General features: G+C 50.0%; 1 protein-coding gene across 9 annotated transcripts in view; it reads left to right on the plus strand.

Annotated features, from left to right (window-relative positions):
* The first annotated feature begins 10754 nt into the window (after positions 1 to 10754).
* The window catches only part of LOC133348392 (homeobox protein cut-like 1), a 195416-nt gene continuing 190497 nt past the window's right edge, over positions 10755 to 15673 (plus strand). For 7 of the 9 annotated variants that reach the window (XM_061561171.1, XM_061561176.1, XM_061561177.1 and 4 more), the window contains exon 1: positions 10755 to 11451. In XM_061561171.1, the coding sequence (XP_061417155.1) occupies positions 11389 to 11451 (63 nt within the window). In that variant the 5' untranslated portion in view covers positions 10755 to 11388. Of the gene's footprint in view, positions 11452 to 13646; positions 13679 to 13943; positions 13961 to 15673 lie in introns of those variants that run through there. The other 2 variants (XM_061561183.1, XM_061561185.1) reach the window with 2 other exon arrangements.

Genomic DNA, 15673 nt, shown 5'->3' on the forward strand with positions numbered 1-15673 from the left:
ATCGTCATTTCGAACGACTCGTTCTCACCTCAATCCAACTTGCTGCTGTTCTGTCTGACAACACCCACCTGGGCTACAAGGGAGATACACGAAGCATGCCAAGGTTTGAACCCATCGGCGGAAGATAACGTCTCATCTGTAGACGGTTTAAAGCCATCACGTTATACAATTACTAATTGCATTTCAGCACGGAACATCGCTGTGTTGGATACAGATTTTAAACGAATTTGTTTTACCAGGCGAGGCCCACTGAGCTATACAGCTCATGTATCAGAAGCGACCTGGCCCCATCACAAATGATAGCTCAACGAAGTGACTTATCATCTTGTAAAAATGTCTAGCAGCCAAATACTCTTAAACGCTTCGTTTTGATTCTAAATGTGGACGGAAACCCCAGAGGACCCGGAGAAAAAAATCCGCACGACCACGGGCAGAACACGCAAACTCCAAACATGCAGCAGGTGTCAGGATTGGGATTAAACCCACGACCTCCTGCATACCAAGCGAGGTCGCGAACATCTTGCCACCTTGACGCATCTCCCAGAAGTCGTCGTTGGTCAATCCACGCCATGGTTGGAAAAAACCCGATTTTTCCAGCGGCAGGCATCGGGTTTTTTCTTTAATACAATTAAACCCGATTTAGAGGAATTAAAACCTGGTTTAATGAATACGAAACTCTGATCCAAGGCTTAGGCTGCTTCCTCGTCGTTGCTGCTATCATACTCGGGGGGCCGTCGGGCACGGGGTAGTCGTAGAATGCGGCGGGCAGGTTGGTCTTGATGAACACGAGCTTCTCCACAATCGTGGGCGCTAGTGAGTTCCTTAGCTTGGAATGGATGAAGCCCATCGTTGAGAAGTTGGCGAAGTGCGGTTCTGCAATTAGAACCAATTAAACCGGATTTCTCCCAATCTCAGATGATCGGGTTTAATATAAAAAGACAAACCCGATTGTAAAAAACCCGACTGTGCCACCCTTGATCCACGCTATGATCCACCAACAGCCCTGTAGAGTGACCTTGTCTGAAGAGCGGAGGGGTTGGGGGGCGGACAAAGAACTAAATTCGGTTGACGACAGAATCATAAACTTTCATCAAATGTTCGACGTGGCGAGGGCAGAGTGAGCAACGTCGTGCACTCTGCTCTGGATCTGTCTGCGTGGATGAGGATGGTAGGCGTCGCAGCCTTTAGTACCGGTGTTAACAATTGCACCAATCTTTTTTTAGATCTATAAAAATTTAGGAGTGGGGGGCTCAGCCTTCAGCGCCATGCAGCCCCCCCCCCCCCCCCACTTCTACGGGCCCGCCAGATTGATATGCGTCCTTGATTTAAAAGCCAGGTTAGAATTAATTTAAATGTGACATCTATATAACTATTAGTACACGTTATTTTTGTGTGCTTTTAACAACCCACATCCTTGCTGAGATAGATTGTATTTTTTTTTATATCAAAGGATTCATGTGATTTAACCAGCTTCTCGAGATCCCAATGTTCGGGTTAATTGCCGGCAGAGAGAATGAGCGAGTGGGGGAGCCGTGGTTCAATGTTCGGACTTCCACTCGGGCGTGAACCCCACGGAGATTCACCCGTCTCAGGCTCACCTAAGCCACGTTGATGTCCCGCGTTCAGCCAAGTGGGGGAGCAGTGGCGCAGCGCTTGAGCGCACGAGTTCGTTCCCCGTCCACAGCAACGTCAGATCAGTCGCGAGCGAAACCCCCAACAAACGCAGCGACCAACGCGGTGGAAGAAAAAAACAAAACCGACCAAGTAATCGCCACGACCGCACGTGGAAGCGCTCGTCCAGCAGCGGATTGACATGTACGGGCCTCTACGAAAACCTTCAGGATGGAGAGTGGACAATTGACCCACGTGGTGGAGGCTGCAGGACCTCGTGTCTCAGCCAGGTGGCAGAGTGACTCCGCGCGTGGAACTCTCCTCCCTCCGTCCCACGACCGAGGTCGTTTTATGGAAATCTCGGATGAATTGTATCAAACCACTTGTTTAAAACGTTGAGCAGTGCCGGATTATCCCGGAGGCAAAAGTAGCTACACATGCTACAGGCCCCGCACTTTCAAGTGCCCTGCGCTAAATGCTCTCAAGCTATAAATTCCGGTTCAGTGATTCTGCACTTGCTCTATTACTATAGTACTATACCGCCTTCAAGTTTTATGAACGACTGGGTGTTTAAGGTTACCGATTTGTCGTATTATGCGGCTGTATAGCAAATGAAAAAAATACAATTACTTTACTACGCAAGTTTAAAATAAATTGTGTTTCAATATTTATGTGTTTTTAAAAAATATTTAGGGTTCCTTTATAACATATGCTACAGGCCACGCAACTAACTTAATCCGGCACTGACGTCGAGCCAAATGTGACTGCACTGCCTGGCGAAGGCCTCACCCACGCTGCGTCGGTCGTGGTCGGCGATTGTCCGTGTCCTCGACACGCTCGTCTGTGTGGATATTTGCTGGTTTATTCCAGGATGTTTCTGTTGCGCGTCGTCGCTTTGGGATGTTCTATGTTCATATTTTGTTTGTTGCGGTTGCATCCGACTCAAGAGCCGCATGGCTCACAGGGCTATACCTAATAAATGAAATTTGAAACTTGATTTGGCGAGCAACTAAGTTCCAGTTCAGAGTTGAGACGTGGCCAAAAGATTCCAACTCAATTGCGGCCGGGTAATTACTGGAGATTCTGTAATTCCGGCGAAATTAACGCAGCTCAAAAAGTTTGAAATAAACCCTAATCGTGTCGTGGCACTAGTTAAACTAGTTATTTAATCACTATGGGGACCTGATTTGCCAGTAAAAATATGATAATTGGTTCTTTACCCTTCTATCTGGCAACAAAACTGACACCTTTTTACAAGGAGTCATGTTTGCATAGACCGCAATACCTGCAGTCATAAATACAAACAAAAGACATAACTCTGATAATGTGCACTGTCCTTGAAGTTGATTGGTCCACACCCGAGACAGCTTTCCTTCGAGCCTAGTCTCACATGGGTTGGACCAGAAGACGCCAAAAGGCGCACAACTCAAAGACAATGCACCATCAGAGTATGAGAGCTAAGCTAAGCTCTCATACTCTGATGGTGCATTGTCTTTGAGTTGTGCGCCTTTTGGCGTCTTCTGGTCCAACCCATGTGAGACTAGGCTCGAAGGAAAGCTGTCTCGGGTGTGGACCAATCAACTTCAAGGACAGTGCACATTATCAGAGTTATGTCTTTTGTTTGTATTTATGTCTGCAGGTATTGCGGTCTATGCAAACATGACTCCTTGTAAAAAGGTGTCAGTTTTGTTGCCAGATAGTTATTTAATATCTGAAGTAACGAGCATACTAGTACCGTACACTGTAGATTACTAGACGAGTCATTTCATTACACCGGTTAGCGGTTACACACATTGATAATGGGGTTGAGTGGCGACCCATTCCACTGCACTACGAACACATCAGTGGCGGTCCAACGAGGCCCCCCGCTCCCAACCAACTGCCACTGACCAACGTGGTGAAGTATTATCCATTAATCCCCCCGTGACCGACACAGCACGAGGATGGCAGTGGCTAGACAAAGCGGCTCGTGTAAACAACAACAATAATAATCACGTGGAATATATTTCCAAAAACGGAACAAAATATGTGTAAATGCTGTGTAATGTTTCGAAGCGAGGAATGCATTTCAGTGTGCGTAAAAAACTATATATTGTTTTTATGGCCACAGGTTTTGTGGCATTGGAGCTCATCAGAAGGCCGTAAGCCACTCCGCTCTGTGGATGCATTTCAGTGTGCGGAAGAAATAAATTGTTTTTATGGCCACAGGTTTTGTGGCATTGGAGCTCATCAGAAGGCCGTAAGCCACTCTACTCTCTGGATGCCCTCGTACCATCGTGTGGTTGACATGGTGCCTGTTGCAACGAATTAAATGCCTCCCCCAACTCCCTGGCCCAATTTTCTTATTTATTATAGCGCTGCGTCTTGGGACCCTCCCCGTCCCTCCTTATAGCCCCGCGTCTAAGGCCCCCTCGGTCCCGGGCACCGTTGTAAGGAGCCCGGACACCCGATTGCAGCTACGCATCTACGCGGACACAGTTACGGTTCTCGTTAACCCAGGGGAGTCCTGTCGAGTATCACGACTCCTCGGCAGGAGGGTCCTGCTAAGTTTTAGCAGTAAATGGGGGTGTGGTGGTGGTGAGGGGGGGCGATGATAGCTACGTGTTTACTGTAGTCCCAATTGATCAATTTGCGGTGTCATTTTTCAAAATCGCTAAATTTGGATCATGAAGTGGGTACACAATGGCCTATTCTTGCGATTGACGTCAGGAGATATTTAACACCCACTGAGCAACAGGCGGCGGTGTCCAGTCGCAGCAGTACAGTATAATTAATAGACTAATAATACAGACCGCAGGAATAATCAGGGCGGCCGCTAGAGTCGAACCGCGAAGCTCTGCGAACAAAAGCAGCGACACCAGCTACAGCCGGGCCGATTTATCGACCTGTAAAGTTCCACGTTGCAGCACCCGGCCAACTTTGGCCCAGAGTTCCTTTACATTTAATACAGGGGGTGAGAGCCCCAATGAGTTTGTAAGTCTCACTCACAAGGGAGACCTGGGGTTACGAATGGAAATAACTAGACGAGTGTAGAATATTTTTTTAAAGCACAATGTTACATGGGTCCAACTGACTGCGGTTTAATTGCTGGCCCTCATTCAGCAGTGGATTGATCACGGCCGATGATGATGTTGGCTTATACGCGAACTGCAGAGCTATTGACAATCCCAAATACTGTATGATGGGCAGTAATTGTAAAACAATTAATTTTAAATGTGCCAAAATCACAAAACAATAGAGGCGCGCATGCATCACCACCGATCATCCCATCTGTTGGGCAAATTAAACTCACTCATCCCTCGTGGCGTTTTCGCGATTGTGCTACATGTGTGTATATATATACTTCTTCTCCGCCACGTGGGGGCGAAACGTCGGACAACACGTGGTAAACCACCGGCAAACACACACACAAAAAAACCCCAGTCGAGATCGGTGCTATCTTTTTTTTTACAAAACTCAAGAAATCTGAGATCACACCCCCGGCAAATTGGCAGCGTGGCTCTCACGAAACTGAATGTTGACGGACGAGGAATTAAACTAAGTGGGGAAAAAATAAAAACCACGCTCACCGGGGGGTTAAGCACGAGTACACTTTTCACCCTAAGAAGTTGTTTTTGTTGTTGCAGATCGTCGTATTAAGAGGTCAGCGTTTGCTCTTCGTTAACTGGGCTCGGAGGCCTCTGTGCAATTACACATTGTAAACAACAACAGAATATTTATCGCAGCCTAAGGTGCTCACGGCCACTGGGGTCTTTATACTGCCTTGATTGGGGGGCCCAGTTTACAAGCAATTCCCCCCCCCTCCCCCCGCTGAAACTGGTCTATTTCGCACGTGTACGCACCATTGTGTCGTCAAAGAAAACCAACAGTCGCCATTCGCCACGAAGTGACGGTGACGTCAACCACGGCGCCTGTGCCAGGCTAGGTGCACTTTGAGGTTATCACGTGAAGAGTCGAAGGCTCGCTGCTGCTGGCAGGAGGAGGTCTCGGGACAGACTCAGCAGGTGCCACGAGTTGGCCGACTGAGATGATCGGTAGATGCACCACCAGCTGTACCCCCTACTGTGCCAACATGCTGTATTTTATCCGCACGGCCCTCCGCTCGTTGTTGTGAGCGTCGCTCCTCTGCCCTCCAGCAGCAGCAGCGTCCTTCACGAGCCTCCTCCTCCACAGAGGCCGATCTTGACACCGCTGGTACCGGTCATCGTCAAGTCCACTCAGCTCCACATCCTCCTGTACCGCATCAGCTCCATCTCTTCTCCAGCCCGTGCCGTGCCCGTTTAGCCTCCCTCTATGCGGCCAAACAGAAGCTGCTTGGGGGCATGCTGTGGCTGGGGCATGCTGTGGCTGAGGCATGCTGTGGCTGGGGCATGCTGTGGCTGGGGCATGCGGTGGCTGGGGCATGCTGTGGCTGGGGCATGCGGTGGCTGGGGCATGCGGTGGCTGGGGCATGCGGTGGCTGGGGCATGCTGTGGCTGGGGCATGCGGTGGCTGGGGCATGCTGTGGCTGGGGCATGCGGTGGCTGGGGCATGCTGTGGCTGGGGCATGCGGTGGCTGGGGCATGCTGTGGCTGGGGCATGCTGTGGCTGGGGCATGCGGTGGCTGGGGCATGCGGTGGCTGGGGCATGCGGTGGCTGGGGCATGCTGTGGCTGGGGCATGCTGTGGCTGGGGCATGCGGTGGCTGGGGCATGCTGTGGCTGGGGCATGCGGTGGCTGGGGCATGCTGTGGCTGGGGCATGCGGTGGCTGGGGCATGCTGTGGCTGGGGCATGCGGTGGCTGGGGCATGCTGTGGCTGGGGCATGCGGTGGCTGGGGCATGCTGTGGCTGGGGCATGCTGTGGCTGGGGCATGCTGTGGCTGGGGCATGCTGTGGCTGGGGCATGCGGTGGCTGGGGCATGCTGTGGCTGGGGCATGCGGTGGCTGGGGCATGCGGTGGCTGGGGCATGCGGTGGCTGGGGCATGCTGTGGCCGGGGCATGCTGTGGCCGGGGCATGCTGTGGCCGGGGCATGCTGTGGCCGGGGCATGCTGTGGCCGGGGCATGCTGTGGCCGGGGCATGCTGTGGCCGGGGCATGCGGTGGCCGGGGCATGCGGTGGCCGGGGCATGCGGTGGCCGGGGCATGCGGTGGCCGGGGCATGCGGTGGCCGGGCATGCGGTGGCTGGGAATTGCGGGCTACATGACCCAAACAACCCATCAAAACACACACGGACACACAGCCCCGCACAGCCTCCTGCGCAGACTGTTGGAGCCAAGTGTTGGTGCCAGCGAGTGAGAACCCACTTTAATGTTCCTTGACATACCGCACCATGCAGGCACAGTATATTCATTGTAGGCAGAGTAGATCTAGACACAGATGAGGAGGAGGCAGGCCCAGGAACGGTTCGGATAACACCGTGGTACTGGCGCTAGCCGGCAATCGAACTCAGGCGGTGGTCGGGTTCGTAGTGGCAGTACACACACAGACACCTAATGCTCGCAAATGCCATTGGTGCACTCATCACTGGGCCGTCACGGTGGCTAGGAGATGTTAACTACCTCGCCTGGTATACAGGAGGTCGTGAGTTCGATCCCGGTCCCGACCCCGACACTCCCTCCACATTTATAAATACGCGTTTAGAGTATTTGGCTGCTACTATCAATTTCCACGTGATGATGATGAGCCAATTCGTTGAGCTGAAATAGTTTAGTTTAAAAGTTTATATATTCCTGTTTGCCTCTATGGGTACGGCACTCTCTATCAGTGTGTGTGTGTCCATCTCTATCATCTCTCTCTCTGTGCCTCTCTATCCTGTTTTCTGCATGCAGCGCTCTTCGTGAATTCAACGCAACTCCTCGGCCTAGGGTGGTGGGAAGTCTTCGAACGAAGTCCTCACTGCCCAAAACAGTGTCCGTCTACTGCATACAATACACAGTACTGCACGTGATAGTGTAATTCACACGTACCTACATTCATGCGACGTGACGTCCGAGTTTAATCGCTCGACTCTGCGATTGTTATTGGCAATTTATTCCGCGTGACGCAATTAGGATAACTAATTGCGCTTCGTCTGGTGGTCGTGACCTCTTAGCAGAGATGGCGGTGATGTTGCCGACGACGATGATGATGATGATGCTGCTGATGGTGTTGAATTTTCATATTCATTTTCGTGACCACAATACACGTAACCTTCGCCCCTTCCGTAAAGACAAATAAAACCAGCCCGTATCTTCCACATTGTCGATTTACGCGTCGTGCATGCGTACAAATAACAATGACAATTATTTTAGCCAGGAAAGCATCACCGAGTTTCGATACGCTTTTATTTTCTGTCCAGGAGGAGCCTGCCACGCACGTGGTGGTGTTCATCCGCACGAATTTCAGTTCGTGAACGTTTGGCTTCCCACGTTCGGAGTGGAAACGGACAAGGATCGGAGGACAACCTCCACGTGCACGAGAGGCCAGCACCCATAGTCCCCCCCACACAAATGGATTCAATAATCTGCAACTGTGTCGCCATCGCTTGGCTATAGCGCAGTCCCGCGCCTGCAACATCTGGCTTGGCCACGCGCGTGTGGTCAATTTTAGTGGCCGCGTGTGTGTGTGTGCGAGACGGGAGACATCTCATGAGAATAAATCTTGCTCTGGGTGGTGTGTTGCGTGCAGTTTGATGTAATGTGTGCACAGTCAACTAAACTTTATTTATTTTTATTTTACCAGGTAAGAGCCCACTGAACTATGTAGCTTTTTTTCAGAAGCGACCTGGCCACAAATGACAGCCCAACGAAGCGGGCTTATCATCATCATCATGCGGACATTTAGATCAGACAAATTCTCTAAACGCGTCGAGATGTTGATTCTAAATGTGGAGGGAAAAACCGGGGGACCCGGGGAAAAATACACGCGAGCACAGGGAGAGAGACGTGATGACTCCAAATACACAGCAGGTATCAGGGTCGGAATTGAACCCACGACATCCTGTGTAGCAGGCGAGGTAGTTAACATCTCCTAGCCACCGTGGCACCACCTACACTGATACAAAACATCATAAGAGAGAAATTAACAAGAGAAGCAGATCGAAGGGATGCACACGGGATAAGCCACATTGATCTAGAGCGAGAGAAAGGCAAAATAAAGATCCTCCGTATAGCCTTGGCAAACTTTTGGGGCAAGTGCTGTTCGCGAGCACCTTCTATGTGACTTTACCGAAAGAACAAAGAAGATGAATAATAGGATAGCAAACAAAAACATCTAATATCATCGAGAGGCAGAAGAATATGAAGGTTACAATGTGGTTGGTGTTTCAGTGTCAACGGAAAGTTACGCTCCTCTCGATGATGTATCGTCGTGAATTAAGAATTGTGTCGACTTTCATTGATGGGGTGGAGGGATAACAATGGGATAAAGGAGGCTGCGACTGCTGCTGCTGTTGTTGTTATTGTTGCAAACCGTCAACACTCAACCTCAATTCTACTCTACCAATATGTGTGTGTGTGGGGTGTAATAATGGTCTGTGTAGCTGCACTATTGGTATGCAACTATAACAAAGGTGCAAGGCTGCTTGGTTGTTGCACGCAGCCTTACGCCTCCTGTCCAGAATACTCACTCTGAACCTGCTTACAATATCGTGTGCAAGTATATACACACACGCCCAAGGACATATGGTTGGAGATGGAACAGGATTGCTTTCATCTAATGAGTATTAAAAGAAAAAAATATACGGACGCTTTTTGTTTCAGAGAGGGCGTGAAAACCAAATCATCGACGTCCCCACGTTTATCGGAGGGATCGCTCGAAAACTATTGACGTCAAATGATCGATGTATCGGGAACCAAAGTATCGATGTCACCGATGTATTGACGTCTCTTGCCCATCCCTGATCCAGACAAAGACACGAGACACCCATCGATGAGACATGCATCGATGAAGAGAGAGAGTGAGAGAATGAGAGAGGCAGCAATAAAGAGATGTCGACTTTGAGTGGAAAACACAGCGAGAGAGATAAAAAGAAAGAGAGAGCGAAAGACTTTTGACTTTTAAACAACTTTTATTGCCGCCAGCAGCAAACAGCACTGGAGGCGATTCTGGTACGAAATACACAAAGTCACCAGCAAACCCATAACAAGGAGCGATAGAGAGAGAGGCGGGTAGTAGAGATAGGGAAGAGCTCAGGAGGAGGATCAGAGCGTGCTTCTTCGTGTTGATGTTTGTGTCTATACGAAGAAAGTAGCACAGATTGATTTTGTTTCAAAATGGAAAACACGGAAAACGTTCATTAAAAAATATGGGGGGGGGGGGGGGGGGGGCAGTACATAAAGCAAAGCAATGAAAAAAACAAATAAATGATGAACGAAGCAAAGTGCCGACTAAACCGAGCATCTTCTTGTTTCCTCTGATCGTAAACAAAGAGAGAGTTAAAGAGAGCAGCAGCAGCAGCACACAGAGAGGAGAGAGGTGGAGAGAGAGAGGGGGGAGAGATAAAGAGACAGACACCCAGAGGAGGCATGCAGAGGAAGGGAGAGATAAATGTAGGACGGCACATCCGAGACACAAAGTGAGAGGTTCACAGAGAGGGAGAGAGATACGGGGAGAGAGAGACGGGGAGAGAGAACACATCTCTCGCACAAGGAGAGCGGCAAGGGAGAAGGGCAAGAACACGCACACACACACAGGGAGAGAGACATTTATTGACACACACACAGAGAGAGAGGGAGCAGGAATCACAACCACACACACACAGAGTGAGAGAGCTAAAGGGAGAATCACAGAGAGATAGCGAGACACACACACAGGCGCAGACACACACACACACAGAGACACACACAGAGACACACACGGGTGGAGAGAGAGAATGAGATAGAGCACAAAGACACCGACACACACACAGGCGCAGACACACACACAGACACACACACACAGACACACACCACAGAGACACACACAGACAGACACACACACAGAGACACACAGACACACACAGACACACACACACCACAGAGACACACAGACAGACACACACACAGAGACACACAGACAGACACACACACACAGAGACACACAGACACACACACACAGAGAGACACACACAGACAGACACACACAGACAGACACACACGCGGCGGGAGAGCTAAAGGGAGAATCACACACACAGCGAGAGAAGCAAGAGAGAGAGAGAGGGGGAGGAGAAGCACACACACACAACACACAGACAGAGAGAGATAATGAGCTAGAGTGCACGCACTCAGGCACACACACAGACAGACACACACAGAACGAGAGAAGAAACGGGAGCAGCACACACAACACAGCACACACAGGCAGCGAGAGAGAATGAGCTAGAGACACAGACACACACACCGACACAGAGACAGACACACAGACAGACACACACGGCGAGAGAGAGCGAGAGAATAGAGAGGAGCAGCACACACACACAGACACAGAGACGCACACCGACACACGCACACACGGCGAGGGAGAGAGAGAGAGATAATGAGCTAGAGTGGACACACACACACACAGCCGCACACCGACACACACAGAGACACACACGGCGAGAGAGAGAGGAGAGAGAGAGAAGGGGAAAGATACAAAACAAAGTTTGACGTCTCTTAATGGGCGAGCCGAGTCGGTGCGCGGCGCACAACGTGGCGGGCTGCTGCTGCTGCTGCACCACCACCATCACCACCACCATCATCACCACCACCACCATCACCACCATCATCACCATCACAGCTCGGGCGATAGAGCGACCACCACCACCATCACCGTCGTCGTCGGTCCCGTGTCCCTCAAGATGGCGGAGAGAGAAGGATCGATGCTCCAATATTGGAAGAAATTTGATCTACAGCGGCTGCAGGTCGGTCCGCGTTGTTGTTGTTGTTGGTGGTTGTTGTTGTTGGTGGTGGTGGTTGTTGTTGTTGTTGTGGCGGCACGGGCCCCGGGGCATGGGGCATGGCGGAGCGAGCGAGCGAGCGAGCGAGGGAGGGATAGAGGGGATGGTGATGATGGTGGTGATGAGGATGGAGGATGATGATGATGGTGATGATGATGGGATGGAACGGACGAGGATGGAGGGGGTGATGATGATGATGGTGATGATGGTGGTGATGATGATGGGATGGAAAGGATGATGATAATGGGATGGAGGAGGGGGGGGATGATGGCATGGATGATGAGATGGAGCGGACGAGGATGGAGACGCGCCGTTGATGACAGGAGAAGGAGGCGGTGGTGATGATGGTGGGGAGGGTCCCGACATCACCACCATCACCACCACCATCATTTGGCGCTGGGTTTGTTGTTATTTTATTTCGCTGGCGATGTGAGAGAGCGGCGGGGAGATGTGAAACAGAACCCCGAGGGGGGGGAGGGGGCAGACAACAGAAGCAGGATTCGTGTTCGTCCTTCCTGCGGATCGCTCTGAGAGTGATGGTGGGACCCCCCCCCCCCCATATCCATTGATGATTGGGAGAGATGATTGAGAGAGATGATTGAGAGATGATGATGCTGCTGGCGATGATGGTTGATTGTTGGTAACATGGTGGCCGTGGCCGTGAAGGAGCCACGCTGCCCGGCACTGCTGCTGGGTCGTAGAGCTCACGGTCAATACCGACTGACATCACCCCCCCACCCCACCACCACTATCATCAACATCCCCATCATCATCATCCCAATCATCACCATCATCATTCCCATGACAGCCCCGCTAACCACCACCAGACGGTACCGTCATCACCCCAGTGGCGGTGTGGTGGCAGCAACGTGTGCCACCTTCGATTTTTTTTTTGCGCCATCAGCATAACCATCATCATCACTCCCCATCATCACCATCATCATCACCACCACTCCGCATCATCATCACCACCACCACTCCACATCATCATCACCACCACCACTCCACATCATCATCATCATCACCACCACTCCACATCATCATCATCATCACCACCCCTCCGCATCATCATCACCACCACTCCCCATCATCACCACCACCACTCCACATCATCATCATCACCACTCCCCATCATCATCATCACCACCACCACTCCACATCATCATCATCACCACCACTCCACATCATCATCACCACCACCACCACTCCCCATCATCATCATCACCACCACCACCACTCCACATCATCATCACCACCACCACCACTCCACATCATCATCATCATCATCACCACCACTCCACATCATCAACATCATCACCACTCCCCATCATCATCATCACCACCACCACTCCACATCATCATCACCACCACCACCACTCCACATCATCATCACCACCACCACCACTCCACATCATCATCACCACCACCACCACTCCACATCATCATCATCACCACCACTCCCCATCATCATCATCACCACCACTCCCCATCATCATCATCACCACCACCACCACCACTCCACATCATCATCACCACCACCACCACTCCACATCATCATCATCATCACCACCACTCCCCATCAACATCATCACCACTCCCCATCAACACCATCACCACCACCACTCCACATCATCATCACCACCACCACCACTCCACATCATCATCACCACCACCACCACTCCACATCATCATCAACACCATCACCACTCCCCATCAACACCATCACCACTCCCCATCAACACCATCACCACTCCCCATCAACATCATCACCACCACCACTCCACATCATCATCATCACCACCACTCCCCATCATCATCATCACCACCACCACTCCACATCATCATCACCACCACCACCACTCCACATCATCATCACGATCATCATCACCACCACTCCACATCATCATCACCACCACCACTCCACATCATCATCATCACCACCACCACTCCACATCATCATCATCACCACCACCACTCCACATCATCATCACCACCACTCCCCATCATCATCATCATCACCACCACCACTCCACATCATCATCATCACCACCACTCCACATCATCACCACCACCACTCCCCATCATCATCATCACCACCACCACTCCACATCACCACCACCACTCCATATCATCATCACGATCATCATCACCACCACCACCATCAGAAGCAGGAGCAGCAGCAACGAGACACGTGGGTCTGTCTCTGCTGTTGTTTGTAATATTTCTCATCTCTTATCCATCCTTCTCCCCCAGCAAGCCACCCCCACACCGCATCCGCTCTGCTCCCATTGTTCTCTCCCCATTGTTCTCTCGCCATTGTTATCTCGCCATTGTTCTCGCGTCTCTTGCTTTGCTGGGTTGGGATCGTCGCTCTCTTTGTTGTTTCTCGAGTCGAGTCTCTTGGATTCCACGTCCGTTCTAGAACCGTGCGTGGTTGGGTTTAGTGGTGGTGGTGGTCATCTCACGAGTTAAGGTATGTTGTTTGGCAATATATTTTTTATTATTATTTGTTTTGTTTCTTCTAATATATATATACCGGGCAAGGACGTTGGGTGCTGAGAAGGTCGTATGGGGTGGGCGTTTAAATTGTATTTATTGTATTTTATTAGTAGCTAGGTCATCCACTCCAGTTGTGGTCTCGAGTAGTCGTTGCGGTGTTGTATGCTCCACTTGTGGGGGGTCACCTTGGGGGGGGGGGTCCCCCTATCCCCTTTTCCTTCCGAGATCATCCCCCATTGTCTGAGTCGTCAGCCAGACATGGGTCAATGTCTCTCTCTCTCTATCTCTCATGAGTCTCAGAGTCTTCGCTTTGACCGGCAATGTCTCTCTCTGTGTGTGTTTTCTTTGGTCGATTTTTTTAAGTAAAGTAAAAAATACAATGGGGGGGGGGGGTATTTTACTTTGGGCCCCCTTTCTATTCAATGTTGCCATTGAGGGGGGTCCCTTTTTGGGGTCTCTTGGTCCGGGGATATTCCTCTGTTGGTGTCACTTTTCGCGGTGTCTTTTTTGAAGGATCTCACAGTCCGGCGTGTCCCTGAACTTGACATTTCTGATTTTGGGTACCCCCCGGATAAATCCCTTCCATGGTCCATGCGGGTGACACTATTAGAAGACTATTATTATTATTTGAGCAGTATTGTGCACATAGATCGGTATACACCATTGTCGCTATGAATATTACTCACAGTTCGTTCATAGATAATGTGCAGAGAGTAGCAGACACACAGGGATACATATTATATATACGGGTGGACCCACCAACACCTTGTGAATTCTTAATGTAATGCATTGCGGTAAATCCACGTGTAGCTTCTTGATAATAAGCCTCATCCAGCAGTGGATAGGACACGGCAGAGAATCACGACGATGTTAATGTTATCCACACGTGCCCGCTTGCATGTGCAGCCACTGCCGTGTTGTGTGCTCTATAAAGTAAAACCCTGCAGTGTAAATGATCACTTGTGTGTGTGTGTGCATAACGTACGAATGGACATGACAACAACCGAAAAAATACTTTGGCAGTGACGTACAACCACCACTTGGGGTGTGGTAATGTTTTGTTTTTAATTATAAAGTTATTACTACTATTGCAATCATTGTTATGGTGCTACCCTATGGCATTACTGCGTGTGTTAAAGGGACACGTATGCTCCATCTCCTTGTTAATTTAACACGAGACATTGGTGATGTCGCAACAGTGAGTGTCAAAGTTACACAGTGAGTCTGTGCTAGAAGGGAAATAATAAAATAATAAAAATATAAAACAATACAATTCTCACGACGTTTCGACTGCAACACAAGCAATCATTATCAGGTGTGAAATCCACAGCAAGAAAATTTGGGGAAAAAAATGTTTCTTGCTGTGGATTTCACACCTGATGATGATTGCTTGTGTTGCAGTCGAGACGTCATGAGAATTGTATTGTTTTATATTTTTATTATTTCCCTTCTACGTGACTTTACCGAAAGAACCAAGAATATGAATCCCTGCAGTTACGAAAGCTTTAAATCAAAATGTAATCCTGTGCTGTGTTTAATCCCACCACATCATAGACTCACAATGCTGTTAGAGCGTCAGTGTTACAGCAGCAGAGTACTGTGTATAGTGTCAGTATTATTATTAAACACACCGTGTACCCACTGACTTAGCAAACATAAGCTCAACATAAGATCAAAAGACTCGTGT

Source organism: Lethenteron reissneri, chromosome 27 (genome assembly GCF_015708825.2).
Source record: "Lethenteron reissneri isolate LAM-NWPU_2019-01 chromosome 27, ASM1570882v1, whole genome shotgun sequence".
NCBI lineage: Eukaryota > Metazoa > Chordata > Hyperoartia > Petromyzontiformes > Petromyzontidae > Lethenteron > Lethenteron reissneri.